Source organism: Hylobates moloch, unplaced genomic scaffold (genome assembly GCF_009828535.3).
Source record: "Hylobates moloch isolate HMO894 unplaced genomic scaffold, HMol_V3 SCAFFOLD_9, whole genome shotgun sequence".
Classification (NCBI taxonomy): Eukaryota; Metazoa; Chordata; class Mammalia; order Primates; family Hylobatidae; genus Hylobates; species Hylobates moloch.
In genome coordinates this window covers 99942732-99961995 of record NW_026652284.1, presented here as the reverse complement: position 1 = coordinate 99961995, position 19264 = coordinate 99942732, and the positions used below count along the sequence as shown (strand labels likewise).

General features: G+C 38.9%; 1 protein-coding gene across 3 annotated transcripts in view; it reads left to right on the top strand.

The window, feature by feature from the left end:
- TAF2 (TATA-box binding protein associated factor 2) overlaps positions 1-13368 on the top strand; it is a 113856-nt gene extending 100488 nt beyond the window's left edge. For 2 of the 3 annotated variants that reach the window (XM_058444596.1, XM_058444595.1), the window contains one exon: positions 1146-1691. In XM_058444596.1, coding sequence (XP_058300579.1) covers positions 1146-1408 — 263 coding nt within the window. In that variant the 3' untranslated portion in view covers positions 1409-1691. Of the gene's footprint in view, positions 1-1145; positions 1692-11675 lie in introns of those variants that run through there. The other variant, XM_058444597.1, reaches the window with a different exon arrangement.
- Positions 13369-19264: the final 5896 nt, after the last annotated feature.

The following is a 19264-nucleotide window of genomic DNA, read 5'->3' as shown; positions in this document are numbered from 1 at the left end:
TATAGACTCCCCACCTTTTCTGGGTTTCTTAATCTGTGTGTTCTGAATCTTCTTAGAGTTCATTTGTCTATCCCTAGAAATTGTCTTAAGGAGCTATACAAATGTTTTATTTTCACGAGATACCATTATCAGTAGCTAGAATAGCATGTTTATGTGTATATCAGTTGTTCTTCAGATGGCACAAAGAAAATAGAGTCATCCTTTGGTATATGCAGGGGGGATTAGTTCCAAGACCCCTCCCTGGTATACGAAAATCCATGCATACTCAAGTCCTGCAGTCAGCCCATATGAAAAACCAGCTCTTCTATCTATATGCAGGTTTTGCATCCTTCAAATCTGTATTTTCAATCTGCGTTTGGTTAAAAACAAAAAAAGTCCACATATAAATGGGCTCATGCAGTTCAAACCCATGTTGTTCAGGGGTCAACTGTACTGTCATCTTCCCCTCCCCCATACCTTAGAGCAGAAATGTAATTGAGTGAGTTATGTTTTCATTGACCAATGTTGGTCGTTTTTTGTTTGTTTATTAAGATGGAGTCTCACTCTGTCACCCAGGCTGGAGTGCAGTGGCACGATCTCAGCTCACTGCAACCTCGGCCTCTCAGGTTCAAGTGATTCTCCTACCTTAGCCTCCCGAGTACCTGGGATTACAGGCGCCTGCCACCATGCGTGGCTAATTTTTGTATTTTTGGTAAGATGGAGTTTCACCACGTTGGCCAGGCTGGTTTCGAACTCCTGACCTCAAGTAATCCACCCACTTTGGCCTCCCAAAGTGCTGGGATTACAGGAGTGAGCCACCGCGCCCAGACCCGGTGTGGGTCTTAACCTGTAACACCATGTGTAATATTGTTTTTTTCATAATACTTAGAAAATATTAATTTTTAAAAGATGATTTGATAACACACTGGTATATGGCCAAATTTGTATAGACTATAAGGAACTATATATTCAACTTCCTGGCCACGATGCTGAAAAACTCTGTGTGTAACTAATTACATGTCTTATTTAGATACTTCTCCCATTCCTGATAGAAGTGATAAAAACTTAGGAATCCCTCTTTACATACTGTCATCAGCTTCCTCTTTCTTTAGTCTGGCTTTCCTTATCATCAGCAGGAATTCATTTGGGTATTTTTAATCTTGAAGGTAAAGAACAAGCACCTATGGAGATGAGTATGCATCCAGTGGCAAGTGCTCCACTCTCAGTCTTTACTAAGGAATCTACAGCCTCCAAACACAGTGACCACCATCACCACCATCACCATGAGCACAAGAAAAAGAAGAAGAAGCACAAACATAAGCACAAACACAAGCATAAGCATGACAGTAAAGAAAAGGACAAGGATCCTTTCACTTTCTCCAGCCCTGCCAGTGGCAGGTCTATTCGTTCTCCTTCCCTTTCAGACTGAGAAGGGGACAAAGAGACCTTTCCTTCCATGTCCAGAAGAATGTATATAACTAAAGCTTTGTCCTCTGTGAACAATGATAAAAGGGAGGGGGGAAAGGATTTGCCTCTCCTACAGAAATTCTGAATTCATTTAAGTTCTAAGCATTTGATTTACATTATTTATACAGTTGGGATCTAATTAGGAAAATGTGTTTTGTAGTTCTGGATAAACTATTTCATCCGCTGTTTCCTCCCCAAAACACACACACAGAGCAAACTCCCTTTCATAAAAGCCCTCATATCCACTGGCAGTCCCCATTCGCATCATGGTCTCCATGTGTACTGCCAAAGTCAATTATGTTTGAAAGCCTTTGGTGGATGTTATGGGGCAAAGTTACGATTTATACGGAAGCAACTGCCAAATCTGTGGTGCAACCACTATCTCCAGTGAAATACTGTATAACACCATTTGGAACTACTGAAATGACAGAGGCTTTTCTACAGTACTCTTCCTTATTGCACCATTTTTGTATTAACCATAGAAACTAAGCATCAGAGTGTATGAACAAAGAATATGTTATTTTTCCTTTTGCTCTAAAATACTGAGATTTGAGGAAGCAATTCTTTTTTAAAAAAATTTTGAATAACTATCTTTTGATAACACATTCGGCGGTTATGATGTTGGAATTTAGCAGAACTGTCAAATTCAAAATTGTTTTCAAATTAAGATGTTTAAATTATAAGTTGTTTTGTTTTCCAGTAAGTATAAATTAAAATATTCATATGTAAAATATGTTTTGCTTAATGTGGACAATTTACACACTCAACACAGTCTTTCCAAAATTATTTCTGTATGACACAAAGTATGATACCTTTAAAAAGGTGAGCTTATATATTGTTTATTAACCTGGAAATAGACAATTTGGCTCTCATACCATAAGCATTTAAAGACACATATGAAATGTTTTGATTTCATTGAATAATGGTGTGTTTTTATTTTTATTTCTGAATTTTCCATGTGCTTTAATATTCGTTTAAGAATATTTTTTATATCTGTTCAATTTTTATCATTCCTCTTATCATTAGAAAGTTTGACAAAAAATACTTGAATCTTGGACCTCTAAATATACTTTTAGGTGTGTTTAACTTGTTTAATAAATAACTGTTTAAGTTGATCATTCTGTCTTTGTAGCTTTTTATATTTTGTGTTACCTTCTTGTGTGTGTATATATAATAAACCTGTCCACATACTTTGCAGAGAGCTTTGTGAGTAGGTGGGATTTTTAGCTGGCCTCACTAGGAGGAATGATTTCAGTAGGCTGAGATGGGGTAAAGTTCTCTCAGCAGAAGAAACAGTATCTTCAAAGGTATGTAGGAAAGCAAGGGGGTGTGTTCAGGTATTAGAAGGCTGTGCAGTTGGCCTGTAGTATAAGTGCAAAGGGAATAAGATCAGATGTTGAAGGGCCTAAATGAGAGTTATTTAAAGTTTCAGTTAATTGAATGTTGTCCAACTGAAATTATTTTTGGAAAATAGGATATTTTAGAGTGTATAGTGATACCATATATAGAATTCCCAAATTTGAAAATTCTAAGCACAGATTTCAAAATAATTACTTGTGTTATAGGAAGACATTGATAAATATAGCTAGCTATTATAATTCAGGAACCTCTTGTATGCTAGGCATTGTACCAGGAACCTTATGTTATGTATATTATTTCTTTATCAGATGTTCATATTAGATGTTTCTTCCAGGGAACTTCTTTTTATAGTGAACTCTCGATTATTTACGCTTCTGGCTGGGAGCAGACAATGCAAAAGGTATTTTATTCACATTTTTGAAATAGATAATTAAACACAATGCAGTTTCAGTCTAAGTCTCCCAGTCTCCTTTCCCAGAGGCAGTAATTTTTGACAGTATTATATATATATCTTTCCAGCACTAGTCTATATATATATTTCCATATATTTTTACAGTATGTACAGATTTTTTAAAACAATTAGTAGCATCTAATACAGACTTGCAGAAATTGTTTTTTTTTAAATTGTGCTTTATCTTTTATGGCTTTTGCATATTATATCATAGTTACAAAGATCTTCCTCATTCTACGATTATATAATAATTCTTTCACTTTTTTGGAATGTTCTTAAAATTTTATATTTCAGGTTTACGTTCTTCATCCAACTTGAATCCATCTGCAGTTTATTTTAGCAAAAAAATAGGGGTTCAACTTTTTTTTTCCTTCTATTTAATTTTTTTTTTGCCCAGGCTGGTCTTGAACTTCTGGCCACAGGCCATCCTCCCACCTCAACCTCCCAAAGCATTGGGATTACAGGCATGAACCACTACACCCAGCCTTGTCTCAACATATTTTTTAAATTCCCTTTTAATTTCTTCATTGACTTCTTGGTGGTTCATGCGTTCAAGAGCATGTTGTTTAATTTCCATATACTTAACGAATTTTCTAAAGTTCTCGTTTTGACTTCTAGTTTCATAATTGTGGTCAGAAAAATATGATTTCAAGTAGAATTTTCAGAATTTTGCAATGAACTGAAATTTAATTGAATTGACAGAAATCAAGAAGATTTCAGTCTTCTTAAATTTGCTGAAGCTTGTTTTGTGCCCTAACATGTTACATTCTGGAGAATGGTTCATATGTGCCCAGAAGAATGTATACTCTGTTGCTGTTGGATTGAATGTTTTGTATATGTCTTTTAGGTACATTTGGTCTAAAGTGTTAAAGTTCAGTGTTTCCTTATTACATGTCTGAATGGTCTGTCCATTATTGAAAGTGGGGTATTGAAACCTCCTTCAGTATCTCCTGCAATATTGTATTGCAGTCTATCTCTCCTTCAGATCCTTTAATATTTCTCTTATATATAGTATTAAGGTGCTTTGAGGTTGAGTGCATATATGTTTACAATTGTTATACCCTCTGAATGAATTGGCCCTTTTTTCATTGTGTCCTTTGCCTCTTTTTTATAGTTTTTGGCTTAAATTCTATTTTGTCTGATATAATTTTTAATGTCACCCTGATATGTATACTATTTGGACTATTTTTATCATCAAAGTATGGTTTTCTTAACAATTATATATTATTCTAGAAATTTTATTACTACTTAAAAATCAGGGCTTAAAAATATTTCTACTGTGCCGGGCGCAGTGGCTTACGCCTGTAATCCGAGCACTTTGGGAGGCCGAGGCGGGCAGATCACAAGGTCCAGGAGTTTGAGACCAGCCTGACCAACATGGTGAAACCCCGTCTCTACTAAAAATACAAAAATTAGCTGGGCATGGTGGTGCATTGCTGTAATCCCAGCTACTCAGGAGGCTGAGGCAGGAAAATCGCTTGAACCTGGGAGCTGGAGGTTACAGTGAGACGAGATTGTGCCACTGCACTCTGGCCTGGGCGACAGAGCGAAGAACGAGACTCCATCTCAAAATATATGTGTGTGTGTGTGTATATATATATATATATATATTCTTTTTTTTTTTTTACTGTTTAGTAAAATGACACATAATTAATGAGACCTCCTTTGTTCATCATACTAGAATATTGTGGCTTTATAAAATTTCCAAGCAACTGCTGTTCCATATGCAAATTTTTTAACTTATTATCTGTGTAACTTAACCACAGTAATGGAATGTCAATCCATTCAGCATTGCTTCTACTGGAAACAAACTTGCTTTACTTGGTTTAGCCCAGTAATCTCTACACATTTTTGGTTTTTTATTCCATTCATTTTCTTTAAAAAATCAATGTACATATCTAATATATGTAGATTTATTATATATAAGTATATATGTATTGATACAGCATGTTCATTATAAAGTATATGTAAGGCTGAGCATGGTGCCTCATGCCTGTAATTCCAGCACCTTGGAAAGCTGAGGTGGGAGGATGGCTGATGCCAGGAGTTCAATATCAGCCTGGGCAACATAGCAAGACCCCATTTCTACAAAAAATGAAAATGAAAACAAATTAACCAGGCATGGTGGCATGAGCCTATAGTCTCAGCTACTCAGGAGACTGAGGCGGGAGGTTTGCTTGTGCCCAGGAGTTTGAGGTTGTAGTGAGCTATGATCATGCCAGTGCATTCCATTCTGGGCGACAGCACAAGACCCAGTCTTTAAAAAATTTTATTTTTTTCTTGAGACAGAGTCTCTGTTGCCCAGGATGGAGTGCAGTGGGATGATCTCAGCTCACTTCATCCTCTACCTCCCAGAGTCAAGCAATTCTCATACAGCAGCCTCCCAAGTAGCTGGGACTACAGGCATGCACCACTATGTCCAACTAATTTTTGTATTTAGAGACAGGGTTTCACCACGTTGGCCAGGCTGGTTTCAAACTCCTGACCTCAAGTGATCCACCCACCTCAGCCTCCCAAAGTGCTGGGATTACAGGCGTGAGCCACTGGGCCTGGCCAAAAAAAAAAATTTTTTTTAAATATTTTTTATTTTCATTTATTTACTTTTGAGGCAGGGTCTTCCTTTGTCACCCAGGCTGAAGTGCAGTAGCACAATCACAGCTCACTGCAGCCTTGACCTCCTGGGCTCAAGCGATCCTCCCACCTCAGCAACCCAAGTAGCTGGGACTACAGGCGCTACTTAGCTAATTTGTATTTGTATTCACACTTGGCTAATTTGTATTTTTTTATAGAGATGTGGTTTTGCCATGTTGTCTGTGATCTCGAACTCCTGAGCTGGTTTTGAGCTCCTGAGCTCAAGCGATCCACCCGCGTCGGCCTCCCAGAGTGCTGGGATTACAGGTGTGAGCCACAATGCCCAGTGAAATAATAATAAAAAAAAAAAAAAAAAAAAAGAAGTGTCAGAAAGGATAGGATAAAGATGAAGTATTAGGCTGGTGCAAACATAATTGTGGTTTTTGCATTACTTTCAATGGTAAAAAACCACAAATACATTTGTACCAACCTAATAAATTATTTGTTAATGTCCTGCAGTTTGTGATAGCTTCATACTAAGTACTGAATTTATGAAGCCCCAATGTAGACTTAGTTCAAGGTTCATTAGTAACAAGAGTTTGTCAATTCATATTTCAAATTATTTTAATTTTTTTTTGCTTTTTTTTCCTCAAATCTGACTAGGAGATTTATCTTGCAATATTTAAGTACTTTTTATGCATTAACTTACCATTTATCTTGCAATATTTAAGTACTTTTTATGCATTAACTTACCATTTATCTTGCAATATTTAAGTACTTTTTATGCATTAACTTAACATTTATCTTGCAATATTTAAGTACTTTTTATGCATTAACTATTTAATTTTAGGCCAGGCACAGTGGCTTACACCTATAATGCCAGCACTTTGGGAGGCTGAGGCAGGCAGATCACCTGAGCTCGAGAGTTTGAGACCAGCCTGGCCAACATGGAGAAACCCCATCTCTACTAAAAATACAAAATTAGCCAGGCATGGTGGCACATGCCCGTAATCCCAGCTTCTCAGGAGGCTGAGGCAGGAGAATCGCTTGAACTCGGGAAGCAGAGGTTGCAGTGAGCCAAGATCGCACCATTGCACTCAAGCCTGGGCAATGAGAGCGAAACTCCGTCTCAAAAAAAAAAAAAATTTAATTTTAGCAACAGCCATATGAGATAGGTATTATGATTATGATAAAGAATTTGAGGCACAGGAAAGTTAAGCCAAAGGTCACACAGCTTGTGTGTGATAGCATTTGGATTCAAACCCAAGGGCCTGGCTCTGTTTGTGTCTCCTAGATGTGTGCTGTCCAATGTGGTAGCCACTAGCCTATGTGTGTTTAAATAATTATATTTTTAAAATAAAACTTTAGCCCACTTAGCTATATTTTAAGTGTTCAGAAACCAGATAAGCCTAGTGACTATCAATGTTGGATAGTGCCAGTCTAGAACACTTCCAGCATCACAGTAAGTTCTATTGAATTAAACAATTGGTTACCATGTTTTATCTTTTAATGTAGCTTTGGGAGAGCTCCTCCTATGAGATGAGCATTAGTTTAACTTTTTTCAGTTGTTTATCCATGCGTGCATGATTGTTATTTTCAATCCACTGTTTGTAGGAATCTTTTTTGAAAGACTGTTGTCTATTTTGTAGTGTTTAATTAAAACATGATACGGGCCAGACATGGTGGCTCATGCCTATAATCCCAGCACTGTGGGAGGCTGAGGCGGGCGGATCACTTGAGGTCAGGAGAGACCAGCCTGGCCAACATGGCAAAACCCATCCCTACTAAAAATTCAAAAATTAGCTGGGCATGGTGGCATGCGCCTGTAGTCCCAGCTACTCAGGAGGCTGAGGCAGGAGAATCACTTGAACCTGGGAGGTGGAGGTTGCAAGTGAGCCAAGATCGCACCATTGCACTCCAGCCTGGGTGACGGAGTGAGACTCTAAAAAAAAAAAAAGAAGAAGTAGATGATAAGCCAAGTGCAGTGGCTCATGCCTGTAATCCCAGCACTTTGCAAGGCCAAGGCAGGAGGATTGCTTGAGTCTAGGAGTTCAAGACCAGTCTGGGCAACATAGAGACTCCTTGTCACTACAAAAAGTTTTTAAAAAATTAGCCAAGCATGATGGCACATGCTGTGGTCCCAGCTACTTGGGAGGATGAGGTGGGAGGATTGCTTGAGCCTGAGAGATCAAGGCTGTAGAGAGCTATGATCATGCCACTGCACTATAATTAATTCATTAATTAAATGTAAATATTAAAACAGATGATATCTTTAAGTTTATTTAGCTAGACACATAAACTGCAATATGCCAAATACTGGAATGGGTGAGAGCACCACTGTCACCAACCCCTTGATACTGGAAAATACCTAAAGTAAATAAATGAATGAAAAAAATGTAAATAGTAAAAAGAAAACAAAAACCAGATATCTTTAAGTTCATTTAGCTGGACACATATAAACTGCAATATGCAAAATACAAAAATGGGTGAGAACACTGTCACCAACCCCTTGATACTGGGAAATACATAGTCTGATGCATGATTCAGGTGAGAACCTCAGTGTCAATTTTCAGAAATAAATACAAGCAGAGGTTCTACTATAGTCTGCCTTTGTCTCCTGGGTGCTTCTCGGAGTATGTAAGCACCGTACTTTGGAGGTCACTATTCTAAATCCTTTTCCTTACATTCCTGACCTATATATTTCCCTCTTCAGTGTTTTGCCATTTTATCATTTGTCTGTCTTCGTCTTTGCAAAGGAATAGGCAAATCTTCTAGCAAGCCCAGCAGAACTATTGCTCAGCAGGGGAACGGAAATCTTACAGGAACACAGATGTTTACTATGTGGAATACAGGGCCAGGAGACAATAAAGAAAGGGTGAAAATAGATCTTCAAGTTGCTTTGTTTGATTTCCTTAAAATATTGTCTTGGTTGTTTCTGTGATCAGGTAAAATTCTTTGTAATGGTTTTTGCAAACATATTTTCTGCATATAGTGCCACATTTTCTGCACCATTTCCATTAGAACTTTAAAAAATTTATGCATGTATAAAAATTGCGTTTTACTTGATTTTATTGAACAAGATAAGATCTGATATCTATTTGTTCATGTATGTGAGACAAGAGAATGGAGGTAAATGTAATTTCTTGTGCAAGTACTTTTCAAACAGCCTTGCAGTTTTGTATGTTTGTGTTAAAGTGAAAGATGGCAGGAAACTAATAGATATCATGATGTCATGACTTCTAACACAATGCCGTCCTTTTTTTTTTTTTTTTTTTTTTTTTTTGAGGCAAGGTCTTTGCTTTGCTCCGCAGGCTGGAATGCAGTGGCACAAACACGGCTCACTGCAGCCTTGACCTCTCCAGCTCAAGGGATCCTCCTGCCTCAGCCTCCCAAGTAGCTAACTAACACTACAGGTGCCTGCGACCACACCTGGCTAACTTTTTGTATTTTTTGTAGAGATGGAGTTTTGCCATGTTGCCCAGGCTGGTCTCAAACTCCTGGGCTCAAGCAATCTGCCCTCTTTGGCCTCCTAAAGTGCTAGGATTACAGGCATGAGCCACCATGCCCAACAATGTTGTGCTTTTCAATGAGAGCACAATTGGGCATTTTAAATTGCCTTAAGACAATCTCATTTTGTATTTTTCAAAGAAACTGGCTTAGGTATTTTGTGTAGAACTGTCCCACACTTTACTGGACAATTAACATCTCTGGTCTGGTCCCTGCCCACCAATCATCATTAACATGTCCAGTCATTAGACAACCATAAACTCCTCACCTGTCTTCAAATGCCCCTCCTAGTGATGGGTACTGCTCAAGTTGAGAAATACTGGGCTAACCACATTCCCTTCCGACTCTCATTACTGTCTCTCAGCTTTTAATACAAAGGATTATACAATTATAAAATTGGATTAAACATTTTCATTCCAAAAAGCCCTGTTTCTAATAATAACTTTGATTCATAAGCATTCACCCTGTGCCTGTGCTGTGGTACACACTTCATACCATATTGTCATATGCTCATTGTACCATGTAAAATGAGTGCCAGCATGCTCATTTTACAGACAAGAAAACTATCAAGTGCACCATATGTGATTAAAATTCATCACCCAATATTTATTAAGTACATTCTGTGTGCATGATACTGAGATAAATTCAGAACAAGGTAGGCAGATTTTGTCCTCAAGGAGCTTGAAGTTGCACAGGTAAGTGGAAAGGCCAAAATTTTAACTCAGATCTGTCATTTCTAAAACAGCATACTGCCTCCTATTTCTACCACTACCTCCCCCTAAATTATCTTGAAGAAAAACTTAGCCAAATTAATCATAATTGATGAACTGTAAATAGATTTAGAAGAAGACATCTACCACTATGCAGTAATTTTTCTAGTCTTTCCCCTCCTTGGAGCTGCTGGAGTCTATATATATAAACAGGCCCTTCTAGAGTAGCATAGTGCATGCCCTGAGTGGCCATAAATAAGAAGGAGCCCAGTCTCTGCCTAGAATACTTTCTCCACTCCCAGCATCATGCTTTGCCTAGAGACCACTCAAGTACCTGCTCTGACACATGAGTTTTTCAGCTTCTAACTAACCAGCCATCATTTCTTCCTCCCTCCATCCCTCTCTTTTCCCTCCTTCCCTGCTCCCATTTTTCCTTCCTTCATTCCCTCCACTCATGCATACGATATTTTGGAATGCCCACTGTTTTTCCATGTTCTAGGAAAATGATAAAATATTCAATAAAACATACAGTCCCTTTCCTCAAGGATCGTACCACTCAGAATTAACCCTCTCACTCCTTTTTCATTGTATGTGTAACTCTCATAGTATTCACCATAGTGTGTCTTTCAGTGCTTTTACCATGATATTTGTTTGGAGCATTGATTAGATTAACACTGATGTATACTGACAAGTGACATCCTTATCTTGATTGGTGTGATAACTATAAGTTTGCATACTAGTGTATAAGCTGATAAGCAGGGTTTTGTACAGCAGACAATTTGATAAAATATTTTATTTTCCTTCTCTCAAACATTGAAGAGCAGCCTCTAGAGGCCTTTTTTGATTTTTGAACAAGGATATCTAGTTGCCTATACCAGATATTCTATGTAATATGCATATTAGATATTAAGAATACAGTAGAAAAAAAGAGCAAAAGGCTCAGCAAATTGGGTAGATTGAAAAGGTTGAAAAAATGTTATTATTTCTCAAGATAAACTTTTACCCCAAAACATGTTACTTGAGTGTGTGAGTGCCCTTTTCCATTCAATTATGAGTCACTGAGGACAGGGGTCATGTCATTATCCTGTTTATGATGTTTATTCTCTCTTCACCATCTGGTGCCACTGCCAGTCACTGTTTGCACTTTTGAATTGAATATGAAAGCAGAAGGTGACTTTTATCAGCCAGAGGAGTAAACAGTGTTGTGGAGAGATCATGGCTCTGGAAAACAGGAAACGTGTGTTCTATGCCCAACTCTGTGAGCACTCAGTGCTGTGTCCTGAATAGATTACTCAGCCTCACTAGAGCCAGTTTCCTTGAAAAATATAAAACAAGATTGTCTTAAAGTTTCTTACTAGTTGCCAAACTCTTGTGATTATTCCTTTGACAGTAGGTAGTAAGTACATAGAGAAGACTACATGTTGCATAAGAAAATCTAGGTTATAAAGTCCTTATTTCAGGACTTCAATATAGACAGCCTTGATTGTTTTGAGTTTTGTTAAAAGACATATTTTAGCTGCAGATCACCTTCCTATACTCTGAGCATAGGCACAAGGTACTATGTAGTTAAATATATGAACATGAACACTTCCAATTAACTGTAAACTGTTTTTTCTTACTTCTTTGGACAGGTCCATTTTCCCCCCAGGATCAACTCACAATGATGTTCATCTGCTGCTGAATGGCTTTTAGAACTTTTACAGACTCCAGAGTCATCAAGGCTCACACCCTAAGTGCCTGCTGAGTGGCAGATCCTGTGGAGAATATAGCCCCTGCCTGCAAGGAGGCTAGGTTCCAGGAGTAGAGTTAAGATGTATACGTAAGTGGCAATCATGGGAGTTTGAATCTGTAGTCTAATCTTTAATCGTAAAGGAATGAGAGACTTCAAATCAAATCATGAGGATGAAGAGGGAAGCCTTTCCAAGTTCTCTGCTCCAATTATAAATATGCTCTAGAATTTCTAGTGAAGATTTTTCATTGCATGCCTCTTGAAACTGTTGGATCCTGCCTGTAATCCTATACCAGAGAACCTTCTTGTCCTTGAAATCCAGTGCCCAGAAAGTGAATCCAGGACTCAGAGAACAATGCCAAGACTGACCCTGTGAATCCCAGGTGCTAATCTGTCCATACCAAGTGAGAAAAATTAGGTTAAGGGAGTGAGATTTTGATAAAGCTCATTCCACTTAAATAGTGCTGTTTACATTGAAAAATATTTCATCCTCTTTGCTTGGTGTTAAGAAGTCCTTTTCTGAAGTTATGTCAGTGGTAGGTGGTTGGGTGGTTGGTCATTATGATTGTTACTTTAATGTTCCTACTTGGCAAGGTCAAAGTTGATCATCTTCATTTTATTTTATTTTATTTTTTAATATTTTTGAGATGGAGTCTCCCTCTGTCACCCAGGCTGAAGTGCAATGGCACAATCTCGGTTCACTGCAACCTCTGCCTCCCAGGTTTAAGCAAATTCTCCTGCCTTAGCCTCCCAAGTAGCTGGGATTACAGGCATCTGCCACCATGCCCAGCCACAAAGCTGATCATTTTCAAATTGCCTAAGTCCAGCAACTAATGCTATCAGGCCTTGTAGACATAGCTGATGTCTTCATGGAGCTTATCTTCTGTTTTTTTACCCTCTGGAAAGTAGTAATACTCTGCTCATTGTATGGTTGAGCATGGAAGACAGAAAATAATAAGATTTTCTGGAGGCCAAAGGTAAAGCAACAACAGCTCATGGAAGGGGTTGGTGGTAAAGTTATGACCACAACCATGTTACTAGAGTGATAATCTTGGACAAGAAAAATACTTCCTTTTTTTAGCAGCCAGGGATTAGTGGAGACCCCAAGAAGATGAGTCAAATCAGTAATACTTTGCTCATTGTATGGTTGAGCAAACAGACTTGGAACCATGTGTTCTACATTTTCTATTAATGTAATACAGGCTTTTCCTGGCATTGATTAAAAATCTGCTCTCCAGACACCTCTGTACACAGTAATTATATCCATGGAGTTATTCTATATGAAGTCACTAACTCACATGTTTCTCACACCTTGCAAATGCAGAGCTAAGTCCTTTCACGCAGTGGTGGGCATGAAAGGAGGCATCATTCTCTAAATGTTGTGGTTTTCATTAGTAATGGTAAGTTTTTTTAAATGAAAAGTAGAGATGTCTATTTTCCTGGCAAAAGCTTCTAACATCTTTAGAATATCTTGCTTTGAAGGGACAGTTCACACATCAGGTTTTGATTCTCATTCAGTTATTTTCCATTCTGAGAGGAGCTAAGCATTGTCCTGAAAGGTCAATATTCCATTTTCATGATTAATTGAACGATCGTGCTTCAAGGCTATTTTTCTGTTAGATACAGTTTTCTCTTAAATACAGATTTTTTTTTTTTTTGCTGTATTGTAAGTGGTTGCCTGGTGATTCAGAAGACTTAGCCCCAGAGTTGGCCATTTGTCCACTTCTTATTGCCCTAATTCAGCTCTAATTCAGCTGCAGGGGCTCCAGCTGAGCCATACTTTAGTATATCTGTGAAGGAAAAAATGTGTGAATCTTAAGTGTAAAAAAAGGAATTCAGGAACAATGGAACCCTTTAACAGCCTCTACCCAGAAGTCCTAATGAATTTTTATATTATTAATGCTTAGGTTTTAGAGTCCACAGGAACTGCCTTTGAATCTTGTCTTTCTTGAGTAGAAACCACGTGATTCAGGGTAAGTTGTTTAACCTCTTCATTTGCAGAAGAAAACAGCTAATATTTATTGGCAGTGGATGAGTACATGGTCTGTGTTAAAAGCCTGGCATGAATGCTGTCAATTCTCACAATGCCATAAGGTAACGTAGGAGACACTGTTTAGATGCTTACCCAACAATAGTCATTCTTCCCTCCCTTGCTTACAGAACCCGTTTTGTGTGGGTAAAATGTGGCTCCTACATACTTCCAGCTTGGGTGGCTGTATATGATAGTACTGGCTATGGAGACATAAGCAGAAATCTGCTGGGGTTTTGCCTTGGCTTTCCCAATCAAAAGAGGGCTCCTGGAGCCTGGTAAGCAATTCTGCTCCTCTTGCTGCCCTAAACACTGACATGATGCCCGAGATGCATCTGCCATCTTGTGCTCCCAAAGAAAGGGCAGAAAGAATCATAGAATACCATCCCTGACATTGTTGAAATGCTAAACCAACATTTACAGTCAGTATTCTCCAGAATTTTGATTATGTAAGAAAAATAAACTCTTATTTGTTTACACCACTATTGTTACAGGAAAGGGGTCCTAATCCAGACCCCCAGAGAGGGTTCTTGGATCTCACGCAAGAAAGAATTCAGGGCGTGTCCATAAAGCGAAAGCAAGTTTATTAAGAAAGTAAAGGAATAAAAGAATGGCTACTCCATAGAGAGAGCAGCCCTGAGGGCTGCTGGTTGCTCAGTTTTATGGTTATTTCTTGATTATATGCTAAACAAGGGGTGGACTATTCATGCCTCCCCTTTTTAGACAATATAGGGTAACTTCCTGATGTTGCTATGGCATTTTTAAACTGTCATGGCACTGGTGGGAGTGTAGCAGTGGGGTCAACCAGAGGTCACTCTCTGGTCCTTGGTTCTGGTGGGTTTTGGCCAAGCGCTTCTTTACTGTGACCTGTTTTATCACCAAGATCTTTATGACCTGTATCTTGTGCTGACCTCCTATCTCATCCTGTGGCTTAGAGTGCCTTAACCATCTGGGAATGCAGCGCAGTAGGACTCAGCCTCATTTTACCCAGCTCCTATTCAAGATGGTTCACACACCTTTGACACTTCGGCTAGGTGTTCGTTTACTTGTAGCTGAACACATTCCTAGCTGCTACCAGAATTACCCATCTCCAGATGAAGAAACTGAGGCCCAGAGATTTTAAATAATTTGTCTGATTGACACAGCAGGTCAGTGATGGAATTGGATGTCAGCCCCACAAGGCTGACTTCAGATCCTGCATTATTAACCACTTACCTTGTGGTGTTTGGTAGGATGAAATGAAATTACTTCTGTAAAGCACTTTGGCATTAGCATGGTGTCTGGCATGTGGTACATGCTTATTAAAATGTTAAGACCTTTCCCACAGTCACAGCTTTGTGTTAGTGCTTAACAATGTTGTTTCCCATGGGAAACAATGAGACTCAAACCAGAGCTGTCCATGCTTAAATAATCAAGCTTAATGGCTATAGTAGGTGCTCAGTATGTTTGCTGAGTGAGTAAATGGGTAATTCTCTTAAATAAAGAAAATTTTCTAAGCATCACCCTTAGGAGGTTACTGTATGCATTTTTTATGAGGATGCTAAAATTTTGTTGTGTATTAGCGTAGATCAGAAGTTCGGTGTATGAACCCTAAATATCTGAGATAGGTCTCAATTAATTTAGAAAGTTTATGTTGCCAAGGTTGAGGACATGCACCCATGATATAGCCTCAGGAGGTCCTTATGACATGTGCCCAAGGAGATCAGAGCACAATTTGGTTTTATACATTTTAGGGAGACATGAGACATCAATCAACATATTAAGATGGAAATTGGTTCAGTCTGGAAAGGCGGGACACCTCGAAGCAAAGGCAGGAGAACGAAGCTAAGTGGGAAAGGGGCTTCCAGGTCATAGGTAGAGAAGAGACAAATGGTTGCATTCTTTTGAGTTTCTGATTAGCCTCTCCAAGGGAGGCAATCAGATATGCCTTTATCTCAGTGAGCAGAGAGGTGACTTTGAATAGAACAGGAGGCAGGTTTTGCCCTAAGCAGTTCCCAGCTTGATCTTAGCTTAGTGATTTGGGGCGCCAAGATTTATTTTCCTTTCACAGGTGAAAGCTCTGGAAACGAGAGTAACTAGGGTTCAAATCCAGCCTCCACCACTGACTAAAGAACTGAGTGACACTGGACTAATAGCTTACCTCTCAGTGCCCATTTCTTTATCTGTGAGATTGAGAAAATCATCTGAATTGCCTCATAGTAGTATTGTTAGAATTAATTTAAATAATACATTCAAAAATATTAAAAGGGACTGGCAAAGCACTTGATAAATTTGAGCTGTTATAACAATAATTATTGTTTTCTCTTTTTTTTTTTTTTGAGATGGAGTCTTGCTCTGTGGCCCAGGCTGGAGTGCAGTGGCATGATCTTGGCTCACTGCAACCTCTACCTCCCGGGTTCAAGCAGTTCTCTGCCTCAGTCTCCCAAGTAGCTGGGATTACAGGTGCCCGCCACCACGCCCGGCTAATTTTTTTTTTTGTATTTTTTGTAGAGATGGGGTTTCACCATCTTGGCCAGGCTGGTCTTGATCTCCTGACATCATGATCCGCCTACCTTGGCCTCCCAAAGTGCTGGGATTACAGGCGTGAGCCACCGCACCCAGCCAATTATTAATTGTTTTTGCGGATTCATATGTATACTACCAAAAGTGGTTCCATTGAATGAAGACAAGTTGAAAATAAGATCCTCATGTGATAGGTGCAGTAATTCAAATGTGAATTTATGATACCTTACCCATATTCAAATATAGCTGGGTCAAAATAAAAACTCAGGTGTCTCAGCTTGGTAGCTAGTACCTACATGCTTGCTTCCCATTATAAAATATAAATTCGCTTTGAGTCTTGGTGGTTGCGCTTTTTTTTTTTTTTTATTTGGTAGAGACAGGGTCTAACTATGTTGCCCAGGTTTGTCCCAAATCCCTGGGCTCAAGCAATCCACCCACCCAGGCCTCGAAAGTGCTGGGATTACAGGCATGAGTCACTGCGCCAGGCCGGTTGTTGCCTTTTAAAACCAGAAAGAAAAATAATGTATACTCTTACCTTGACAAATTATAAAATGTCTCTCCCATCTGGTTTCCTCTCCCCATTCTGTTTTTATATTTGCATATAAATTTATTTATTTGAGAGGAGTCAACTTCATCAGGAAGAAATAATGTCACTCTGCCTTACTGGCAATTATTATTACAACTTAAAAATGAAACAGTCAACAATGACAACAAAAACTAGCAATTATAATGTTAACTTATGGAATTCAATTTTTAAGAAGGGACTAAGACTTCTGGAAAGGTATAAAGAGATCTACAGACCCATTCTCCAGTGAAACAACCATGCTGGTAAATATTATGCAAACACAACAATTTAAAATCTCTGAAAACTGTCCTAAGAACATACAGCAAATGAAGCAATATTTATTCAACAAAATCTACTAAATATGTAAAACAGCAATAGTCAGTGACATTTGAACAATGACCTGCTGTCTCCCTCCCTCTCCCACCAGCTCAGTTTGACGGAAGCTCCACTCCAGGCAAATGTGGCCAAAAAAGACACTATATCACTTGATTGGTTTCCAGTCAAGAGATATAGTATCTCACAAGGAGGGGCAGGCCAAGAGCATTTTTAATCTCCTCTAACTTCAGTTGACACAGGTTCACCATCTCCTGAGTAGTGCAGCCAAGAGACTGGGGGCCCCCCTCCTCAATCCAGCCCCCACTCATAGCTCAGGGGCTATTTCCCCCACCCCATCCAGGACTCCGCTCGTAAAGCAGAGGTGTCATTCCAAGGGAGGCAGGCCACTTGTTACTGTTCAGCACCTGGGTCAATGGCTCTGTGGTTTTGTTCGAGGTAGGAGAGGTAGTCATAAAGAACAGAGAGTTCTAATGCTCTCTCCCAAAGGAGTTGGCTTTATCTGAAAAAGGGGAAGTTCAAGCCTAAGGGCTCTCTCTAAAACAATGGTGATTTGGTGAGAGGAGATTAAGAGGGGGCTGGTAGCTCTATGAGAACAATCTAAACTATAGGCCATATTTATGAGAGAGAACCAGAAAAAGAGATAGCTACTAACAGCCCTCCTGAAATGAGGGAAGAAAAAATAAAAAATTTTGCTTGAATTTAATTAGATCAAACTGTGTCACAGTGTATGTCCCAGGGCATTGTTGGAAAGATTAGAAAAATCAGCAGTCAATTAGTGGAGCCTAACAGCTGGGTGTGATGTAATAGGGACAGACAGCTAAACAGAATCAGGGAAAGAGTCAAAGAGAGCTCTGCTAAGCCCACTCTTATCCCAGGGTGTCATCCCATACGGGGGAAATTAGATTTTATTAAAATAGTGTAACCAAGTCACCAAACAAACAAGCAAAAAAAAAGAAGAGAAAGAGAGAGGGGGAGAAATCAGTATTCAGAATTGCTGCTGTGTATTACCTAAAATGTACTGTTTATTAAAAGAAAAAAAGGCAAAGAAACAAACAAACAAAAATAACTCATACATAGTAAAAAAGCAGGCAACAAGACTGCCTGTGAGGGTGTCTAGATGTCAAATTTAACAGATGGAGACTTCAAAGCAGTCATTATAAATATGTTTTAAAAACTAAAGAAACAATGCTTAAAGGGAGCCACTCCAGCCTTTTTTTTAAATCATTGCTCTTTGCACTATGTATCTTCTTTCATTCTTTTACTTTTTATCTGTTTGTATGTATCTTTTTTTTTTTTTTTTTTTTGAGACAAAGTTTTGCTCTTGTCACCCAGGCTGGAGTTCAATGGTGCGATTTTGGCTCACTGCAACCTCTGCCTCCTAGGTTCAAGCGATACTCCTGCCTCAGCCTCCCGAGTAGCTGGGATTATAGGCATCTACGACTATGCCCGGCTAATTTTTGTATTTTTAGTAGAGATGGGGTTTTACCATGTTGGCCAGGCTGGTCTCGAACTGCTGACCTCAAGTGATCTGCCCGCCTTGGCCTCCCAAAGTGCTAAGACTACAGGAGTGAACCACTGCACCCAGCCTGTATCTGAATTGAAACTCTGTCTCCTGTAGCAAAAGAGGCTTTAAAATAGACAAAAAGTTACTAGATATATAAGGTCCCTCTTTAGTACATTTTTTAATGTATCAGGAAAATATAATAATTATAAATATGTATGTACCTAACAATAGAACTTCAAAATACATGAAGCAAAAATGGACAGAATTGAAAGGACAATTGAACAGTAGTAGTAGGAGCTATAAATAACCCACTTCCAATAATGGATAGAACCCCTAGGCAGAAGATCAGTAGGTAATAAAAGACTGAACAGCACTATAACCATCTAGAGCTAGCACACATCTTTATTTATTTTTATTTATTTAGTTTTGAAACAGGGCCCTGCTCTGTCACCCAGGCTGGAGTGCAGTTGTGTGATCTCGGCTCACTGCAACCTCTGCCTCCCAGGCTCAAGCAATTTTTCTGCCTCAGCCTCCCAAGTAGCTGGGACTACAGGC